Genomic DNA, 19,681 nt, shown 5'->3' with positions numbered 1-19,681 from the left:
TATAAGAGCAAGGCAGGTGGGAGTGGGGGGGGGGGGGCAGGGGTAGGGAGGAACAGATGTGTTTAAATTATAGAGAATATTATTTTTTTTTAATGTTTATTCGTTTTTGAGAGAGCATGAGTGGGGGAGGGGCAGAGAGAGAGGGAGACACAGAATCCAACGCAGGTTCCAGGCTCTGAGCTGTCAGCACAGAGCCTGACACGAGGCTTGAACCACGAACCATGAAATGACACGAGCCAAAGTCTGACACTTAACCACCTGAGCCACCCAAGCGCCCTAAATTACAGAGGATATTACTGATGTGTGTCAGAAATGTAGCAAAAATAATTGGTACAGCCACAGAAACACTGGAAAGTGTTAAGATGTAACAGTTATTAACCTTATAAAAAGGAAGGGTTAGCGTTGCACAAGAGGCATGCACATAGACTCTTTGTCTATACCATCATAATAATGTAAGTTCTTTTGGGATGAAGATAGCCTGATGGAAATAGACATTGTTTTCTAGTTTGCTCAGTGAACTGAAGTGTAGGCTTTTATGAGAACCAGTGTTCTAAAGGGCTGTGTCTTCTGCCCTGTGCTCTTTTATTCAGGCCCAGTGCTGGGTCAGTCTTTGTACCTCTTTAATCAGGCCATTGTCTGGTTGTCCCCACCTCTGCTTGATGACAGAATAGGTTACTTTACTTCTTTTATCAGTTTTCTATCAGCCAGTGTCTTTAGGGGAAGTCTCTTCTAGAATAACTTTGTTCCTGATCTGGTTTGGGGAAAAACCTGATTATGAGTACCTTTATTAATCTTGTTTAAATAGACTGATTCTTTTTTTAATGCCCTCTAGGAAGTAAGAAGAAAGAAAAGGAACGGCCAGAAATTTCTCCTCCATCTGATTTTGAGCACACTATTCATGTTGGCTTTGATGCAGTTACTGGAGAATTCACTGTAAGTTTACCAGATTGGGACTCGTTTATGTCCTTGCACCTAAACCTTTCCTTGCATCATTATGTTTCAAGTTAATTTTTCTGTCCACATGTTAACTGTGAACTTTTAGTGCTTTTCTCTTATGAAAGTGTTTGTGGTTGGATGTATCTTTCTTCTAGGGAGCTGAGCCCATTAGTTAAAATTATGCAAAATAGACTTAGAAAAATTGACCTTTAGAAAAATAAGACCTACAATTTAGTCAGGCCTGCAGTTATGCAGATTGACTTGTTTTTTATGTATCTTGTCATTTTCCTCTGGAAGTTGATTTTATTAGAGCAACTCAAAACCACTAATTTCTTAATATCTTTTTTGTTAGGGCATGCCAGAACAGTGGGCTCGATTATTACAGACCTCCAATATCACCAAACTAGAGCAAAAGAAGAATCCTCAGGCCGTGCTGGATGTCTTAAAGTTCTATGACTCCAACACGGTGAAGCAGAAATATCTGAGCTTTACTCCTCCTGGTAAGATGTCCAGCAATGGTAAAAGGCTGATTCAAATGGGATTGCAGAATTTTGAAGCACACCTAGATAAAAAGATTGCTTCTGGAAAAATAAAAACCTAAGCTATGGTTCTTGTCTCTACTTTTTCCCCTGCTCTAGATCTGCCTTTTGTAAACTGATTGGAGCAGCTCTCATGCATAATTTGGAGTCTGGGGAGTATGCTATTCTCTTAGTTTTGCCAAAAGTGGATGTTTTGGCCTATTGTTTGTTTTTTCTTGTCACTGCTTTTGAATGACTCCCAGCAATAGAAGAGAAAGATGCTGATTTATAGGCATGTTCATACTAGAAATATATTTATTGTCAGTGGGACAGGAGGAGGGTTGTTTTCCTATATTAAACACAGACTATGAAGTAAAAAAATGTTTAAGTCATTCAAAAATTTGAAATTGGTTCAAAAATATATGAATATAAAATAAGCATTAGAACTTAAAGATTTTATACCTTGGAATTAAAATCATTTGGTAAGAATTGGAGTATAGTGGATTTTTAAAAATAGTTTATTTGTTCAAATCAGGATCAGAATAAAGTCCATACATCACTGTATCTTTTGAATCTCTTTCGATATTTAGGCTTCTTCACACTTATTGTTAGATTCTCTTTTCCTTGCATTTTATTTGTTGAAGAAACAGGATCATGGGTCCTATTTCCTCCAGTGGATTTTGCTAATTACATCCCCAGGGAGTCATTTAATATGTTTCTCTGACCCCTAAAGTCATACATGTACTTTTAAAAATTTTTTTAATTTTTAAAAAATTTTTTTAATGTTTATTTTTGAGAGAGACAGACAGAATGCAAATGGAGGAGGGGCCGAGAGAGAGGGAGACACAGAAAGAATCTGAAGCACAGAGTCCAGGCTCTGAGCTGTCATCTCAGCACAGAGCCCGACGCAGGGCTTAAACTCACAAACCAAGAGATCATGACCTGAGACGAAGTCAGACGCTTAGCTGACTGAGCCACCCAGGCACCTCCATACATGTACTTTTTAAAAACATGATTGAGCTAAAATTCACCCATGTAGTTTTAATTAATTGTACTTAATTTGACTGCATTTTCACAGAAATAAGGGCTATGTTCAAGGAAGAAATAGAGACCACTTGGCCAAATGATCTTGACTTTTTTACCTAGATCTTGACCTTTTTATCCTTAGCAAAAGGTCAGACTTGTCCCTAGAACTTTTGTGTCAGCTAGTAAGTCTGTGTAAATTAGTATTTTTTTAAATCAGTGTTTGACCAGAAAATGGTATATTCTTTTCACCCTATATATATCTTTAATATATATGTTAAAGTCACATTAAATATATACCTTTAATATAATCACATTTATAAGTTACACTTATTTATATAATATATAAGTATGTTTTGTATATTATGTTAATTTATAATGGTAATATATTAATATATGTTAAATAACATGTTAATATATGCATAATGTGTTCGCATATTATTATATATTATTACATATGCATATGTATAAAATGTAAATTTCCCTGGGCCTTTTGAAAAGTAAAACAAAACAAAACTTGCTTTTCTAAACTCCAGAATGAATATTTTGACATTTAATGTTAATGAACTGTGTTTTGCCTTCAGGAATATGCTTTCTCATTTTTAAAAAAAAATTTTTTTAATGTTTATTTATATTTGAGAGAGAGAGAGAGAAACCATGCATGAGCGGGGGAGAGGCAGAGAGAGATGGAGACAGAATCAGAAGCAGTTTCCAGGCTCTGAGCTGTTAGCACAGATCAACACATGAGCCGTGAGATCATGACCTGAGCTGAAGTCAGAGGTTTAACCAACTAAGCCACCCAGGCACCCCAAAGGAAAACTCTTGACATAAATTTTGATCAAAAAGAAAGCATAGGGGCGCCTGGGTGGCGCAGTCGGTTAAGCGTCCGACTTCAGCCAGGTCACGATCTCGCGGTCCGTGAGTTCGAGCCCCGCGTCAGGCTCTGGGCTGATGGCTCGGAGCCTGGAGCCTGTTTCCGATTCTGTGTCTCCCTCTCTCTCTGCCCCTCCCCCGTTCATGCTCTGTCTCTCTCTGTCCCAAAAATAAATAAAAAACGTTGAAAAAAAAATTTAAAAAAAAAAAAACAAAAAAACAAAAAGAAAGCATATTCCTGGGGCACCTGGGTGGGTCAGTCGGTTAAGCGTCTAACTTCGGCTCAGGTCATGATCTTGGAGCTGGTGAGTTCAAGCCCCTGAGTGGGGCTCTGTGCTGACAGCTCAGAGCCTGAAGCCTGCTTTGAATCTTTGTCTCCCTGTCTTTCTGCCCCTCCCCTGCTCATTCTGTCTCTCTCCGTGTGTCTCAAAAATAAATAAACATTAAAAAAAGAATTTTCCTTGGGGTGCCTGGGTGGCTCAGTTGGCTGAGCCTCCAACTTCCGCTCAGGTCCTGATCTCGTGGTTTGTGGGTTCGAGCCCCACGTTGGCTCTGTGCTTGCAGCTCAGAGCCTGGAGGGAGCGGTTTCAGATTCTGTGTCTCTGTCCCACTCTGCCCCTCCCCCACTCGTGCTCTGTCTCTCTCTCTCTCTCTCTCTCTCTCTCTCAAGAATAGTAAAAAAACATTAAAAAAAAAATTTCCCTTTGTACAACTGCCATTGTCTGAATAGTAGCTTTAACTTTCTCAATAGTTTACTGAAGAAAGTATTGCTATGAATAAATTTGTTTTATTTTAATTACACTTTGACAAGTTTAGTTTCAGATATGTTTTTAATAACTTTATTAAAATCATAGTTCACATGCTATAAAATTCACCCATTTGAAGTATATACATCAGTGATTTTTAGTAAATTTACAGTTCCATTAAGATTTGAGATTTTTTTAGCACAATCTTGTGTAAATTCTTATTTTAATATTGATACTGTCATTTTTCTGAAGACTTAATTCAACTTGAAATCAGTCTAAGAACATTTTACTTGCTCTGCTTTGTATTTTCTTCCTTTATTATATAGAAGTTGTTTTATTTTTTGAGTTTGTTGACTTAGCATTATTTTCTGTTCCACATTCAGAGAAAGATGGCTTCCCTTCTGGAACACCAGGAGTAAGTTAATACGTTACTTCTTGTAACTCTTTTTCTAACTTACGTTACCCAAAACAAATCTCAGTTTTTATTTTGCTTTCTAAAATAAATTACAGCCACCAGAAAAAAAAGAACTACTTAACATGTCTTATTTATTTATTTATTTATTTATTTATTTATTTATTCATTCATTTATTTATTTTAAATATGTTTTAAGCTAGCTGCTTGATTAAGCAAATAAGGAAGCCATATTAAGTAAATAGAATTTCCTCAATTGGGAAGAAACAGTCTCCTAGAGTTATGAAGACTAAATGAGGTAATATGTAAAGTACCTACTTAGCACATATCTGGCATATAATAATAAACTCTGTATAAAGGTTAACGTCTTCCTTTATTTGATTAGCCACCATTTTTTATGGTGATAATCTGGCTGTTTAAGATGACCAAAAATGACTCTGACTTATGTAAAGCCTAGAGGATCTTTGTTTTTGGTCTTAACAAATAAAGTGATTATTTCCTTTTAAGACTTGTTTAAAGGGTGTAAAATTCTTCATATAAAAGGTATAAATTTTCTTTTAAGAAAACTTGATATTTACTGTAAACATTTATTTCATAAACTCAATTTCTATAAGTTATAGAATTGCCTTTACTCTTTAAGTGATTATATTAGAACCAGTGAGGTTTTATCATTTTGAAATGAGGTATTAAAGAAATACATTTTTTCAAGTATGTTAAAAAGAGAGTCCTATTTTAACATATTGTTGTATTTGATGTATCTTCCTTACTTTGCTCATGTGATTAATACAGCTGAATACCAAGGGGTCAGAAACATCAGCAGTAGTAACAGAGGAAGATGATGATGATGAAGAGGCTGCCCCTCCTGTTATTGCCCCACGACCGGATCATACAAAATCAGTGCGTGTCTGATTATTAATTGGACTGTGGGTGTCTGGGCATGTGTGTTTAAAAAAAAAAAAAAAAGTAGCAGTCTGTATTTGACTTCCAGTGATGAATTTTCAAAAGCCCTCAGTATGGGGAAATTTGACTAGGAGATCTTTACCTAAAATCCACTGATCAAAAAACTAATTTTTTATTGAAAACTTAAATTGAATGACTTCCTTAAAAGTTAAAATACTCATTGTTTTTTCTTTCTGTATTACACCTTCTCTTCCAGAGAATTCATCTATTTCCCTGACTTTCTCTGTTTATTTCAATGCAGATAACTACTATATCTGAAACCTAACTCTTAACTTCTTACCCAGATTGTGTACATTATCTCCCATTTTACATTTCTCTCAAGGTCTTGATGTCATTCAGGAGGCTGCTGTGTGTGAAATTCCCAACCGGATATGGGAGAATTTAATGACCTCAGATAGAGGCAGAAAGAGTCCTTTGCCTCCCCCTGTACTAGCACAAGGGAAGTGTGGGGAAGGTGCCGTGTTGTGGAACGCTGGCACACTTGACAGGAAGGACTCTGAGGACTGCCACTGGATCCTGATCTAATGAGAGAGGCCTCTGATTTCTTTGTTGACCTCCTAGAATTGGCTGCTTAAAATGAAATAGTAGAAATCATCTTTCGGTAAAAGTTTTTGTGAGAATTAGTAGCTACTAAGACAAATCTGAAAATATTCTCATTGTTTAGAACAACTGGAGAAAATTAGTTTTGGTTAGAAATCAAAGAATTGAGGGGCACCTGGGTGGCTCAGTCGGCTGAGCAACCGACTGGATTTTGGCTCAGGTTACGATCTTGCATTGGGCTCCATGCTGGAGCCTGCTTAAGGTTCTCTCTCCCCCTGCCCCTCTCCCTTGCTTGCTTGTGAATGCTTTTTCACTCTCTCTAAAATGAAAATAAAATAAAAACAAACAAAAAATGTATCTTAAGTCAAAGAACTGAATAGTGTGCCAGTAAGAATACCTAAAAGTATTTTTCCTCAGATCTCCGTTATTGACTCTCTCTACAGATTTATACACGGTCTGTAATTGACCCTATTCCTGCACCAGTTGGTGATTCTAATGTTGATAGTGGTGCCAAGTCTTCTGACAAACAGAAAAAGAAGACCAAAATGACAGATGAAGAGATTATGGAGAAATTAAGTATGTTACCTACATTTTACATTATTCTTAAATTGCTAATAGTTCTTGAAACATTTGGCTCAGATGGGTTTTAATTTATACCTTATATTTTGGCTTAAGACATAAAAAATAGTTTTCTTCTAGGAACAATAGCTTTAATTAAAATCTCCTGAAGCCAATCATACTCTAATTTGCTTGTTTATTATGTGTTGACTATTGAGTAATGTCTTTGCAATGGTCAGTACCTTTGGGAGCAGTACTTTTTCCCAAAGGGCCAAATCTAAGGCTCATGATTAGAGACCTTATTGAAAGAAATTTGTCTATATTTATGCATACTTCTAGCTTCTCAGTATGAAAATACAAAATGTTCCCAAATAACTAAACAATATGGCATTCCTGTATAGATATATGTGTAAACATTAAATATATTTTTTTCTCTTTTCCCTTTAAATCCATCAGCTGCCATTGGCCTGAATCAACCATTGGAAATAATGTACACAGTGCCAGGGACAGGGTAGCAGTAATGTCTGGTCACAAGTCTACAACAGCTGTAGTTATAAAGAGCACTTTATATAGAGAGGGATCAAGGAAAAATACTACAGCTATAGTAGCTCTAGACCTAAGATTGGGTACCTATATAAAATTGGATTATTTGTGTGAGTTTCCTTGATATGATCCTATCTCCTTTTACCTTAAGCAAGTGAAGACTTTGTGTGGTTTTCTCATGTTTTGACTTAATGATAGTAAGAATATAAATTATAGTTTTATATCCAAATCCTGATTTTAAAACTGTTCGTTAGTTGTGACTTTGTGAACCTTCCTAAAACAGATATATGATTAGTTCATACTAAAGTAATCTTTATAGTAATAAGTGGCTTTCTAAATATATTGGAAGGTAGAAGATATATGGGAAGAGTCAGAAAAGCCATTTAGGTTTATTCACTTGGATATCATTTATGTATTATTTCTGATAGTAGTTTCATAACTTATTAGTTTAATACATTTCAGTATATTAAAGGATACTCATCCTTACCCAAGAATTTTCCAATTAAGACTGAATCTCCCACATCCTGAAAACCTCTTACATTCTTAGGCAGACTAACACAGTTGGTCATTTTAAAGTGTGTTTATTTTTGAGAAAGTGATAGGATAATTAAGACATTGGTTAGGAGGTCCAACCTAATGTAAATAATATGTTCTTGCTTCTGATAAGTTTCATTAGTGTTTTGCTTTTGAAACATACATTATTTTTAAAATTTAGTGTTATGTTTGAAAGCTAATATTCTAAAATCAGTAGAGTTTATTAGGAATAATGATGGAATTAGTTTACAAATTTAAAATACTTGACTGAGTTTCCAGTGTTTTGTTTGTTTTTTGTTTAAAATAGGAACTATTGTGAGCATAGGTGACCCTAAGAAAAAATACACAAGATATGAAAAAATTGGGCAAGGGTAAGTATTCATGAATATATTATACAATATTTAATAATTTTTGGGTATACAGTATGATACCTCTTTTTTTTTGCCTGTTGACATTGAACACTTACAGTATTCTATGAGTGGTATTTTTGTAAGTAATGCATTTATTTCTACATGCTACTAAAAACTTGTGCCGTTTAGCAATAATCTTACATTGCTTTTTCTTGAATGTTATTTCCCATTGGTTGTTAAGAGATTAGATGGGGAAATTGCCCTGCCCATCAAATACATTTAAAAGATAATAAGAACATTTACTACAAGATTATAAGCAATAAAAGCATGTATTTAATCACATCACTGAATATTGGTTTTTGAGTCTGATACCCTGATTTTGTCCAGTAATTTGTCATTTTTACATTTTTTTTAATGTTTATTTTTGAAAGAGAGCATAAGCGGGGGAGGGGCAGAGGGAGAGGAAGACAGAATCCGAAGCAGGCTCCAGGCTCTGAGCTGTCAGCACAGAGCCGAATGCCAGGCTCAAACCCACAAACTGTGAGATCATGACCTGAGCTGAAGGCTGGCGCTTAACTGGCTGAGCCACCCAGCCGCCCCCAGTAATTTGTATTTTTAAACTATACTTGGGACTCCTCAGTCGGTTGAGCACCGACTTTGGCTCAGGTCATCATGATCTTGCGGTCCGTGGGTTCCAGCCCTGCGTCGGGCTCTGTGCCGACAGCTCAGAGCCTTGGAGCTGTTTTGGATTCTGTATCTCCCTCTCTCTCTCTGCCCCTCCCCCACTTGCTCACAGTCTCTCTCAAAAATAAATGCCAAAAAAAATTTTTTTTTAAACTACACTTTTTTTCTGTTGCTTGGGAGCAAATGACCATCTTCAATTTTTAATTTTTTTTAATGTTTATTTTTTGAGAGAGAGAGTGCATCTGCATGAGTGGGGGAAGGGCAGAGAGAGAGGGAGACACAAAATCTGAAGCAGGCTCCAGGCTCTGAGCTGTCAGCACAGAGCCCAGTATGGGGCTCAAACTCATGAACTGTGAGGTCATGACCTGAGTGGAAGTCAGATGCTTAACCAACTGAGCTACCCAGGTGCCCCAACCATCTTCAATTTTTAATGTTATTAATCACTGGAAAAGTATTCTGTGAATTTAGAAAGAGAACTTAAGTCTTTTTTGAAAACTTACTTATGAATCTGTTTGTATATATGAATTTCTTTTTAAAAGTTAAATTTAAGTGGTGCCTGGGTGGTTCAGTTGGTTGAGTGAGTGACTTGATGTTAACTTGGGTCATGATCTCAGGGTTTGTGGGTTCCAGCCCTTCATGGGGCTCTGCACCGATAGCTGGAAGCCTGCTTGGGATTCTCTCTCTCCTTCTTTCTCTTCCCCTTCCCCTCCCCCACTTGTGTGCACACATTCTCTCTCTCTCTCTCTCTCTCTCTCTCTCTCTCTCTCTCTCTCTCTCAGAATAAATAAACTTAAAAAAAAAAAAAAAAGCTAAATTTAGGGGCATGATCCCAGAGTAGTGGGATCAAGCCCCATGTCGGGCTCTTCACTAAACGTGGAGCCTACTTAAGATTCGCTCTCTCCTTCTGCCCTTCTCCCCTGCTTATACTCTCTGTCTAAATTATTTTAACAAACACAACTAAATGTAGTTGCATCACTGGTTTAATTACAAAAATTTTAAATCATCTTAATATTCTTGAGCATGATAATGGATAAATTATATTGAATAATATAAATAATTATTATTATGAATGAATAACACCTATCCCAAATCCAATGTTGAATTAACATTAAATCACATGGGGTACCATGGGGGCTCAGTTGGTTAAGTGTCCAATTTCAGCTTACATTATGATCTCACAGTTTGTGAGTTTGAGCTCCCCATCAGGCAACTCTGCTATTAGCTAGTGCAGAGCCTGCTTTGGATCCTCTCCCTCCCTCTCTCTCTGTCCCTCCCCTGCTCATGCTCTTACTCTCCCTCAAAAATAAACATTTAAAAAATGTTTTAAAAATTGCAGAAAAATCTATAAAATGAAACCCTTAGTAAGAAATTTAAAAAACTATGTTAAATGTATTTTATAGTGATACACACCTATGTCCTTTATAATTAAAGTGTAGGAATGTGCTTGGAAATGGTGCACATCAAATACAGACTACTTTTGGGAGAAAGGAGGATGCCTTTGTAAAGTGCACACAAGGACATTACAAATTTATTTGTAGTTTTTTTGTTTCATAAGCAGGGAAATGGATCCATGAGTATCTATCACTTTTATCTTTCTTTTTATGACAAATTTCTAACATAAGTTTTGGCCACAGGGATTACCTTTTTCTTATTTTTCCCCCTTTTGTTTTGCTTTTACTCCTGTTCAAACATGTTAAGTCTAGGGGCGCCTGGGTGGTTCATTCGGTTAAGCGTCCGACTTCGGCTCAGGTCACGATCTCGCGGTCCGTGAATTCGAGCCCCGCGTCGGGCTCTGTGCTGACTGCTCAGAGCTTGGAGCCTGTTTCGGATTCTGTGTCTCCCTCTCTCTCTGACCCTCCCCCGTTCATGCTCAGTCTCTCTCTGTCTCAAAAATAAATGTTAAAAAAAATTTTTTTTAAATAAATAAAAAATAAACATGTTAAGTCTTGGGGTGCATGGGTGGCTCAGTTAGTTAAACATCCTACTCTTGATTTCAGCTCAGGTCATGATCTTATGGTCATGGGGTTGAGCCTGGTCGGGCTCTTCACTGACAGCACGGAGCCTGCTTGGGATCCTCTCTCTCTCTTCCTCTGTTCCTCCCCTGCTCATGCTCACTTATGTTGGTGTGTGTGCGCTCTCTCCCTCTCTCAAAATAAACAGATAAATAAAAGATGTTTAAGTCTTAAGTGTACTTTAATCCTTTTGTAATTGTTCTAAGTATAAAGTTTTTAGATATATAAATGATAGTGATTTAGAAACCTTAAATCTGGTTGTGTCTTTTTTCCCCCTAGGGCTTCTGGTACAGTTTTCACTGCTACTGATGTGGCATTGGGACAGGAGGTAGTTTCTTTTTCATACTTTGGGTGTTACCATTAGCTTTTAGTGTAGGAAGAAACTAGACACATCTGTGAATAATCAGTAGGAATCTTTTTTTCAGTTGAATATATTGGAAGAATTACTTTATGTAATTTGGTAGCACTTTTCTTAATAAGGAAAAAAAAGAAGGAATTATGCATTGAGTTTCATAAATGAGCAGATATTTTAAAAATTATTTTCCCAGCTTGGAAAGAAAAGAGGATGCATTCCTGGCATTGGTATGACCTTGGGCTGATTAATCAGGTTTAGAGAAAATACAAAACTGGTTAGGTTCTGTGTATTACAGAGCATTGTGCATTGCCAGTGTGGAAGTAAAAGTACTACCTGTGAGTAAGCTCACTGATAATATAATAGATACACAATAAATTAAATTATTACCTGATTGGTGTTTGTAATTTTCTAAGAGAGTTAGAAAACTTGTTCTGATTTTTCTTGTTTCTCTTTCCATCATAGGTTGCTATTAAACAGATTAATTTACAGAAACAGCCAAAGAAGGAATTAATCATTAATGAAATTCTAGTGATGAAAGAATTGAAGAATCCCAACATAGTTAATTTCTTAGACAGGTAAATATGAGTATTTCAAGTCTCCTGGTGTTGGGGGCTAGCCCCTTGAGTTAAGACTGAGTAGAATGTCAGTGTTGAAAAGTAAGCTTGAAGGAGGAGGAGAGGTAAAAAATAACACATTGTAGTTTAGCAGGCCTTTTTCTACATATATCTCACTTGGCAAGTTAGAGAAAGCAGTTAAATGAAGGACATTGCTGCTGGTGCTTGTATTAATTATAAATGATCACAAGCAGCAACATTAATGGAATGAGTTGTGATTAATGTGTTGACTAACAGGGGTGCCTGACTACATGGTTTCTAAACTTACATCAGTTTTTATTTTAAATGCTGCCGGTCCGTGAGTTCGAGCCCCGCGTCAGGCTCTGGGCTGATGGCTCGGAGCCTGGAGCCTATTTCCGATTCTGTGTCTCCCTCTCTCTCTGCCCCTCCCCCGTTCATGCTCTGTCTCTCTCTATCCAAAAATAAATAAAAAAAAAAAGTTGAAAAAAAAAAAGTTGAAAAAAAAAAAAAATGCTGCCTTTCATGGGCAGATAGTGTGTCAAAACCTCATTTAATTTTGGAGTTGATGTTAAATAGCAGAACAGAAAGCAGAATAGAAAATTATATATTGTACCATTATGCAATTACATATATGTGAATGAAAGAAGAATAATAGAAAAATAAACAAAAATTAAAATAGTGATTATATTGGAGATAGAGGATTATAGATGACTTTCTTAGTGCCATATTGAAGTTTGTTTAGACTGGGGAAAAGATAACACATTTTTAGATTTCAGCCCTAGTGATAGGGGACATGTTCATAAAAATCCACTTCTTAGGTATATTTCCCTGCTTTTGGAAATACTGTTTCAAGTCAGTCTAGCATGGCAGGTAAGATAAGCCATAAGGTTTGGAATTAGTTACACTTGGCTTCAGATTCTAGTTCTGTCACCTACTAGCTATGTGAACTTAGATGAGTAGCTTCTCCAAGCCTCCATCTCTTCATCTGTAAAACAGGACTAATAATTACTGCCAAACAGTGTCCTTTTAATTGGAATGATCTATGTATACACTCAAGCCACAATTGGGGGCAAACTTTCAAGTCACTCAGGAAAATCATAATGACCCTCAGTTAATTTTCTGTGCTGTTGCATTGCAGCTTGCCAGTTTTCTCCCTGGCTCTCAAAACTTCCAACTTTCTAGTTTTGTTATTAGGGTGCCTGGCATTTGAATTCTTCAACACAGAGTGGTGGTGAAATAAAAATGTGAGTGTATTTTGTGTGTTCATAATAATTTTAGCTACCTGATGGGAGATGAATTGTTTGTGGTAATGGAGTACCTTGCTGGGGGATCACTTACTGATGTCGTGACGGAAACCTGCATGGATGAAGCACAGATTGCGGCTGTATGCAGAGAGGTGAGTGTGTCCCCTTTTGGATAAGTTACAGCAATGTGTGGTTAAGCAGGAGGTAAAAAAAAAAAGGGGGGGGGCGGGAGCTTTTTGCACAGGTAATTTTTACTATGTGAAATACTCACTCCATGTGCATTATTCTTTGCAAGCGGCAAGCGTCTCCATACCATTTTATCCTACATGAGAGTTTAAACCCTTTCTTATGTATAAGATAATTCTGAAATGGAACATAGTTTTTTGAAGAGCCCAGCTCACAGGTAAATTTCAGCAGGGTGATCATTAAAATTTAGCATCCAAACAGGGTACTTTTAAGAGTGAAAGGGAGGGCCAGTCAACAGTAGAAACATGGACTGTCTCAGGCAAAGCAAGACACATGTTTACCTTAAGTGTTAAGTTTGCTTCTGGCTTTATAAATTTCATCGAAGGTGAAAAACTGGTTGTTTCTTGATATTCATTAATGAATTTTTAGACATACTGTTGCTTCAGCCAATAGAATTCTGCCAAATTGCCCAATAAGTCCAAGCCTTTGGTTGTTTCAGGAGAAAAGGAAATAAAAACTCTTTAATAGTTATAAATATTATATTTCAATAATATGATATCTCTAACAAAGAATGTTTGATCACTTAAAAGCTAATAAAAACTTAAGAATTTATCTATTAATGGGGCACCTGGATGGCTCGGTTGAACATCTGACTTTTGATTTTGGCTTGGGTCATGATCCTAGGGTAGATTCAAGCCCTGAGTTGGGATTCTATTTATTCTTCTCTCTCTGACCTTACCCCACTCACACTCTTTCTCTCAAAATAAATAAATAAACTTAAAAAAAAAAAAAGAATTTGCCTATTTATATATAATTTGTTTCTCCAATTTCTTTTCATAATTGTTTTAAAAATTCTTTTAGGGGTCCCTCTAATTGGCAACTTAGAGAAAGCAGTTAAATGAAAGACAAATTTGTTTCTATTCATTTGTACCAGTGTTATGGGGAGGATTTGTTCTTTTCAAGAATCTGCTTAAATGCTTGGTAAATGTAATACAGTATTACACAATTTATCTGTTTTTCCTTGAATGAATAGTAGAATATTTTGAATGAGATTTTTAGTTGTTATTCATAAAGTACATCCTTTATTTGTTGTTTTCCTCTTTTGGGGGTAAGAAATAAAAACAGCTTTTTCCATGTTTATAATTTATACTCAGTTTATATTCAAAAACATAGGGGCAAGCAGATTTTAAAACTCTAATGTTCCTGTATTTAAGGAAGGAGTAAGTTTTTCCTCACTTCTGACTCCATGCTTTCTGAAACATAGCATAAGAGGAAAGTTATTCTTTTATCATTGGTGTCTAGGTTGTGGATATAGCTTTATGTAAAATCCACTGTAAAAGAAATGGGAGAAAACATCTTACATCACATTAGTGAGCAGCTGGATGGAACTAGACCTCCCAGGATCTTACCTACTTTTCAGTGGCTAGATTAGACTTCTGAAGTCATGCTCAGGCCATAAGTACTGTGTGTGAACTTCCTTTGGACTTTCCAGGGACTGTTTCATTGATACGTGTTTTTCTTGTTTAGTGTTTACAGGCATTGGAGTTTTTACATGCTAATCAAGTGATCCACAGAGACATCAAAAGTGACAATGTGCTTTTGGGGATGGAAGGATCGGTTAAACTTAGTGAGTACAAATGAAGAAATAACATTTATTTGTTATACTTCTGCCTTTTGTTTAAGTAAAAAAAACAAAAAACCTATTGGGGCACCTGGGTAGCTCAGGTGGCTGAGTGTCCAACTCTTGATTTTGGCTCCTTCACAATCTCACAGTTCGTGGGTTCAAGCCCCACATTGGGCTCCGTGCTGTTAGTGAAGAGCCTACTTGGGATTCTCTCTCTCCCTTTCTCTGCCCCTCCCCCACTCACTCACTCACACTCTCTCTCAAAGTAAACTTTAAAAAATTAACCTATTAATATTTTTATGACTTAATATATGGAGGAGGACAAGGGAAAGAATGGTAAAGAATATGAGCTCTCAACTGGACAGCTTGGGTTTAAATAGCAGATAAGCTACTAGTTGCTGACTAATTTGGGGTGAGTTACTTAATCTCTTTGTGTTTATTTTCTCAATTATATGATAAGGAAAATAAGATTAAGTGAGAATTTTTCTGAGGATTAAAAATGTAAAGCACTGAAGAAAAGTGCCTGGGACTGTTGTAATGTTGGTGCTGCCTTCCAAAGATAAACTAAAATTTTCTCTGTTGTCTGTTAGGGTAGATCTTTCTTATTAATGCTGTTCAGCTTTCTTTGGATTTGGTAAAGCATGGCCTAATTGAGGGAGGGCTATATGACCCTGACCTGAGAGATGACAAGGGAAAAAAAACTCTTATAAACCTCTTTTCCTAATTATCTTCTGTATCAGACATGATAGAGTCATGGAGGAAAAAAATCCTAGACTTCCTTTTCCTCTGTTGGCTATAATCTGTCAGTTTCATCCAGGCCCTCTGGAGGATTCAGGAACAACTTCTATTGAGTTTCCTGCAACTATGCAAAATTCAAGGCATTTCTTGGATCAAGAAATCAAAAAGTTTTCCTTCTGTTCTGCTAGAATGTTTGGCTCCTTTTTCAACATCTCTTTTTAAAGATACTTCCTCCAGAGAGTATTCAACCACAAGAAAGAGGGTTCTGTTAGATGGTCAAAAATATAAGATTACTAATCTTAATCAGCAGGCAAATTACAAATGGACATTCTCCTACTGTTTTGGTGGATACACATGTAAACTGAATTAGACTTTTTTGGATAATATTTTATCCTGGCTCTTCCACATACTAGATGAATGATCTTGAGCAAGTTACCTAAAAATATGTATGCCTTAATTACCCAATTTGTAAAATGAGAATAATATTAATAAATATGCCTATCTCATAGAGTTATCATAAGGATTAGGTATGTTAATTCTTATAAGATACTTGGAACAGTCCCTGGTTGTTAGAAGTACTCATTTTAGCTATAAATATTACGATTTGATGGAACAATTGCTTTTAGGATTCTTTTCTATAGGTTTACTGAACATAAGCACAACAATAAACACAAAGTTGTTCTCTGCAACACTGTAAAAAAAAAAAAAAACCTTAAATGTCAAGGAGCATAGGAATGATAAAATAAATTATAAGCCTTTTTATTTTGTAATATTGCATATTTACAGTAATGAGGTAGATCAGTGTACAACTATGGAAAAATCTCTCAAAATAAATTTTAAGAAACAATATACTGGAGCACCTGGCTGGTTCAGTTGGTGGGGCCTATGACTCTTGATCTCAGGTTTGTGAGTTAGAGCCCCACATTGGGGGTAGAGATTACTTTAAAAAAATAATAAAAAGCACTTTACAAAGTATCCTAACTTAGATAAAATAAACCATGCAGTTCATGGTAATTTTTGTACCTATGTAAATTCATAACAAGAAGTCTAAAGCTTAAGAACTTAAATGTTAATAGTTACTTTTTAAATAGAATGGGTCTGTAGAAGGGAGGAGAAAATTCTAGATTCTCATCTTGATATTCCCACTAAATAAACACTGAGTGCTAACCTAGGCTTTCTGCTCCTGTTATAAAATAAGGTGGTTGGAGTGGAGTGATGCTGGCAAGGACTTTGTTAGGTATGGCTGTAGTTAAAGCTGTTCCTTTTCTAGAAGTCTGCTAAGTCAGATATGTAGTAATTCTACCTTCTGTTTATTTTCTTCAAAATTAGTTCCCACCTCCTGACCTTTACCTGTTTTATAGAATTTAGTTTTGTTCACCTTTGATACCTTTTCCTTTTAGACCTTTTTCAACTTCTTTAAAATTTTTAGGATAAAAGACCTGATAATTTGTCCTTTGCTTATGGGAAGTAAAAGTAAACAAGTGAAGAGTATGTAACATCATCAAAATATTTGTAAACCCGTTCTGGTTTAGTTGTTGTTTTTTGTTTGTTTGTTTGTTTGTTTTAATGTGAGCTCTGTGCCCAATGTGGGGCTTGAACTCACAACCCCAAGATCAAGAGTCATATGCACTACTGACTGAGCCAGCCAGGTGCCCCTGGTTTACTTTTTTTAATACATTAAAAAAAAAAACACACAAAAACTGGGGTGCCTGGGTGGCCCAGTCAGTTAAGCAGCCAACTTCAACTCAAGTCATGATCTCACAGTTCGTGGGTTCAAGTCCCATCTGTGCTGACAGCTCAGAGCCTGGAGCCTGCTTCAGATTCTGTGTCTCCCTCGTTCTCTGCCCCTCTCCCACTTGCACTCTGTCTCAAAAATAAATAAACACTTAAAAAAAAAAAAAAGAGGCTGAACAGTCCATTGTAATTGTCATCTATCATGACCTCTTAGATGGAACTATCCATGACACCATTAACTCTAGATATGGTTTTTTGTGTTGTTTTTTTTTTATAGCTGACTTCGGTTTCTGTGCCCAGATCACCCCTGAGCAGAGCAAGCGAAGTACCATGGTTGGAACGCCATACTGGATGGCACCAGAGGTGGTTACACGGAAAGCTTATGGCCCTAAAGTGGACATATGGTCTCTGGGTATCATGGCTATTGAGATGGTAGAAGGAGAGCCTCCATACCTCAATGAAAATCCCTTGAGGGTAAGACCAATTAAACACCAGCCTTATTTTTAGGAAAATACATTTCTTTAGAACATTTATTTAGAATCTGATTGTGCCAGGCACTTGCCAAAAATTTAAGATACAAAGTTGGTATAACCTAGTCTCTGCCCTCTGTATCTAAAAATTATTTGCTTCTGGGTTATTGAGTTGAATGTGTGAGGTAAAGAGTTTGTAGAGTTTTAGTAAGCTGTATGGTTTTAAAGTTTGCACATAAGAATTTGCTCACTTTTGTACAAGTGTCCCTAGATGTACCCTTCAGATTGTCAACTTTGAACCTTGGCTTCTATACCAAGTGCACAGGAGAGGAAAGCAAGATTGCATCTGTGAGAAAACTGTGTAGATGGTGATGTTAAAGGTCACATTCAAACAAAAGAGTTAGGGTCCTGAGTTAGAGATGGGGTCAGTAGACTTTAAACAATTAGATATTCCAGTAGCTGAGGTGAAGAGTTTAGGAGTTTGTTTTTTCCTTTCTCCCCCCCACCCCCTCTCTCTCTCAGGTGAAGGGTTTAGGAGTTTGTTTTTTCTTTCTTTCTTTCTTTCTTTCTTTCTTTCTTTCTTTCTTTCTTTCTTTCTTTCTTTCTTTCTTTCTTTCTTCTACTTGTAAATTACCATATATGGCTCAATATCATTAGTTATTAAAGAAATGCAAATCAAAACCCAAACAAGATACCACTTCACATCTTCAAGAATGACTATAATCAGGGCTCCTGGGTAGCTCAGTCAGTCAGGCACCCAACTTCGGCTCAGGTCATGAACTCATGGTTTGTGGGTTCAGGCCCCACATTGGGCTCTGTGCTCACAGCTCAGAGTCTGGATCCTGCTTCAGATTCTGCGTCTTTCTCCCTCTCTGTCCCTCCCCTGCTCATGCTCTCTCTCTCTCTCTCTCTCTCTCAAAAATAAATAAACATTAAAAAAAAATTTTTTTTTAAAGAATGACTATAATCAAAAAGATGGACAATAAGTGTTCGTGAGAATGTGAAGAAATTGGAACCCTGATACGTTGCTAGTGGAACTGTAAAATGGTGCAGCACTTGGAAAACAATTTGACAGCTCCTCTAAAAGTTAATGTTGAGTTACCATATAACCTAGTAATTCCACTGCTAGTTACATACCCAAGACAATTAAAAGGCACCTGGGTGGCTCAGTCAGTTAAGCATCTGACTCTTGATTTTAGCTCAGGCCATGATTTCACAGTTAGTGAAATTGAGCCCCAAGTTGGATTTAGGACTCCAGACTGACAGAGTGGATGGAGCCTGCTTGGAATTCTCTCTCTTCCTCTTTGCCCCTCCCCAACTTGCCCACACGCATTCCCTCTCCTTCTCTCTCAAAATAAAAATACTTTTTTTAAAAAAAAGTTTTTATCCACATAAAATCTTGTACACAAATGTTCATAGCAGCATTATTCATAATAGTCAAAAGGTAGGAAAAACCCATATGCCTATCACCTGATGAATGAATGAACAAAAGTGGTATCCCACTACAATGGAATATTATTTAGTCATAATAAAAGTAGTGAAGTACAGGTATATGCAACATTAAACATGAAAGCATTTTGCTAAATGAAAGTCATACACAAAAGGTCATATATTGTAGGATTCCATTTGCCATCGATTTTTGTTATTCAGGTTTTGCAAAGCCGCAAACACTGAATTAACAAATTCTGAACTGTTGTTTTTAGGGGAGATACAGGGTTGGGTTCTTGCAAGCCTTTGGTCACATTTCTGTCAACAGATCAATACATAACCTTGCTTTTTGTGTGTTTCTGTTTAAAGCCATTTAAAAAAAAATTTTTTTTTTGAGAGGGAGTGAGCAAGAGCCACGAGCGCATGCACACAGAGATGGGGCAGAGGGAGGAGAGAGAGAATCTTAAGCAGGCTCCATAGCCAGCACAGAGCCCAACTCAGGGCTTGATCCCATCCATGACCCTGGAATTGTGACATAACCAAAAATCCAGAATCCTTACTGACTGAGCCACCCAGGTGCCCCATGAATTGTACACTTTAAAAGAGTGATTTTTGAGGCACCTGGGTGGTTCAGTCGG

General features: G+C 36.7%; 1 protein-coding gene across 1 annotated transcript in view; it reads left to right on the top strand.

Moving 5' to 3' along the window:
- Positions 1 to 19,681, top strand: part of PAK2 (p21 (RAC1) activated kinase 2) — a 91,981-nt gene that overhangs the window by 62,033 nt on the left and 10,267 nt on the right. Inside the window, exons 3-13 of the mRNA XM_058730965.1 lie at positions 833 to 933; positions 1,289 to 1,436; positions 4,480 to 4,511; positions 5,298 to 5,405; positions 6,452 to 6,584; positions 7,951 to 8,014; positions 10,969 to 11,017; positions 11,507 to 11,619; positions 12,898 to 13,015; positions 14,577 to 14,676; positions 17,423 to 17,619. Coding sequence (XP_058586948.1) covers positions 833 to 933; positions 1,289 to 1,436; positions 4,480 to 4,511; positions 5,298 to 5,405; positions 6,452 to 6,584; positions 7,951 to 8,014; positions 10,969 to 11,017; positions 11,507 to 11,619; positions 12,898 to 13,015; positions 14,577 to 14,676; positions 17,423 to 17,619 — 1,163 coding nt within the window. The remainder of the gene's footprint in view (positions 1 to 832; positions 934 to 1,288; positions 1,437 to 4,479; positions 4,512 to 5,297; positions 5,406 to 6,451; positions 6,585 to 7,950; positions 8,015 to 10,968; positions 11,018 to 11,506; positions 11,620 to 12,897; positions 13,016 to 14,576; positions 14,677 to 17,422; positions 17,620 to 19,681) is intronic.

Source organism: Neofelis nebulosa, chromosome 5, assembly GCF_028018385.1.
Source record: "Neofelis nebulosa isolate mNeoNeb1 chromosome 5, mNeoNeb1.pri, whole genome shotgun sequence".
Taxonomy (NCBI): domain Eukaryota; kingdom Metazoa; phylum Chordata; class Mammalia; order Carnivora; family Felidae; genus Neofelis; species Neofelis nebulosa.
Note: the sequence above shows the minus strand (reverse complement) of the source record. Positions and strands in the feature narration are given on the sequence as shown.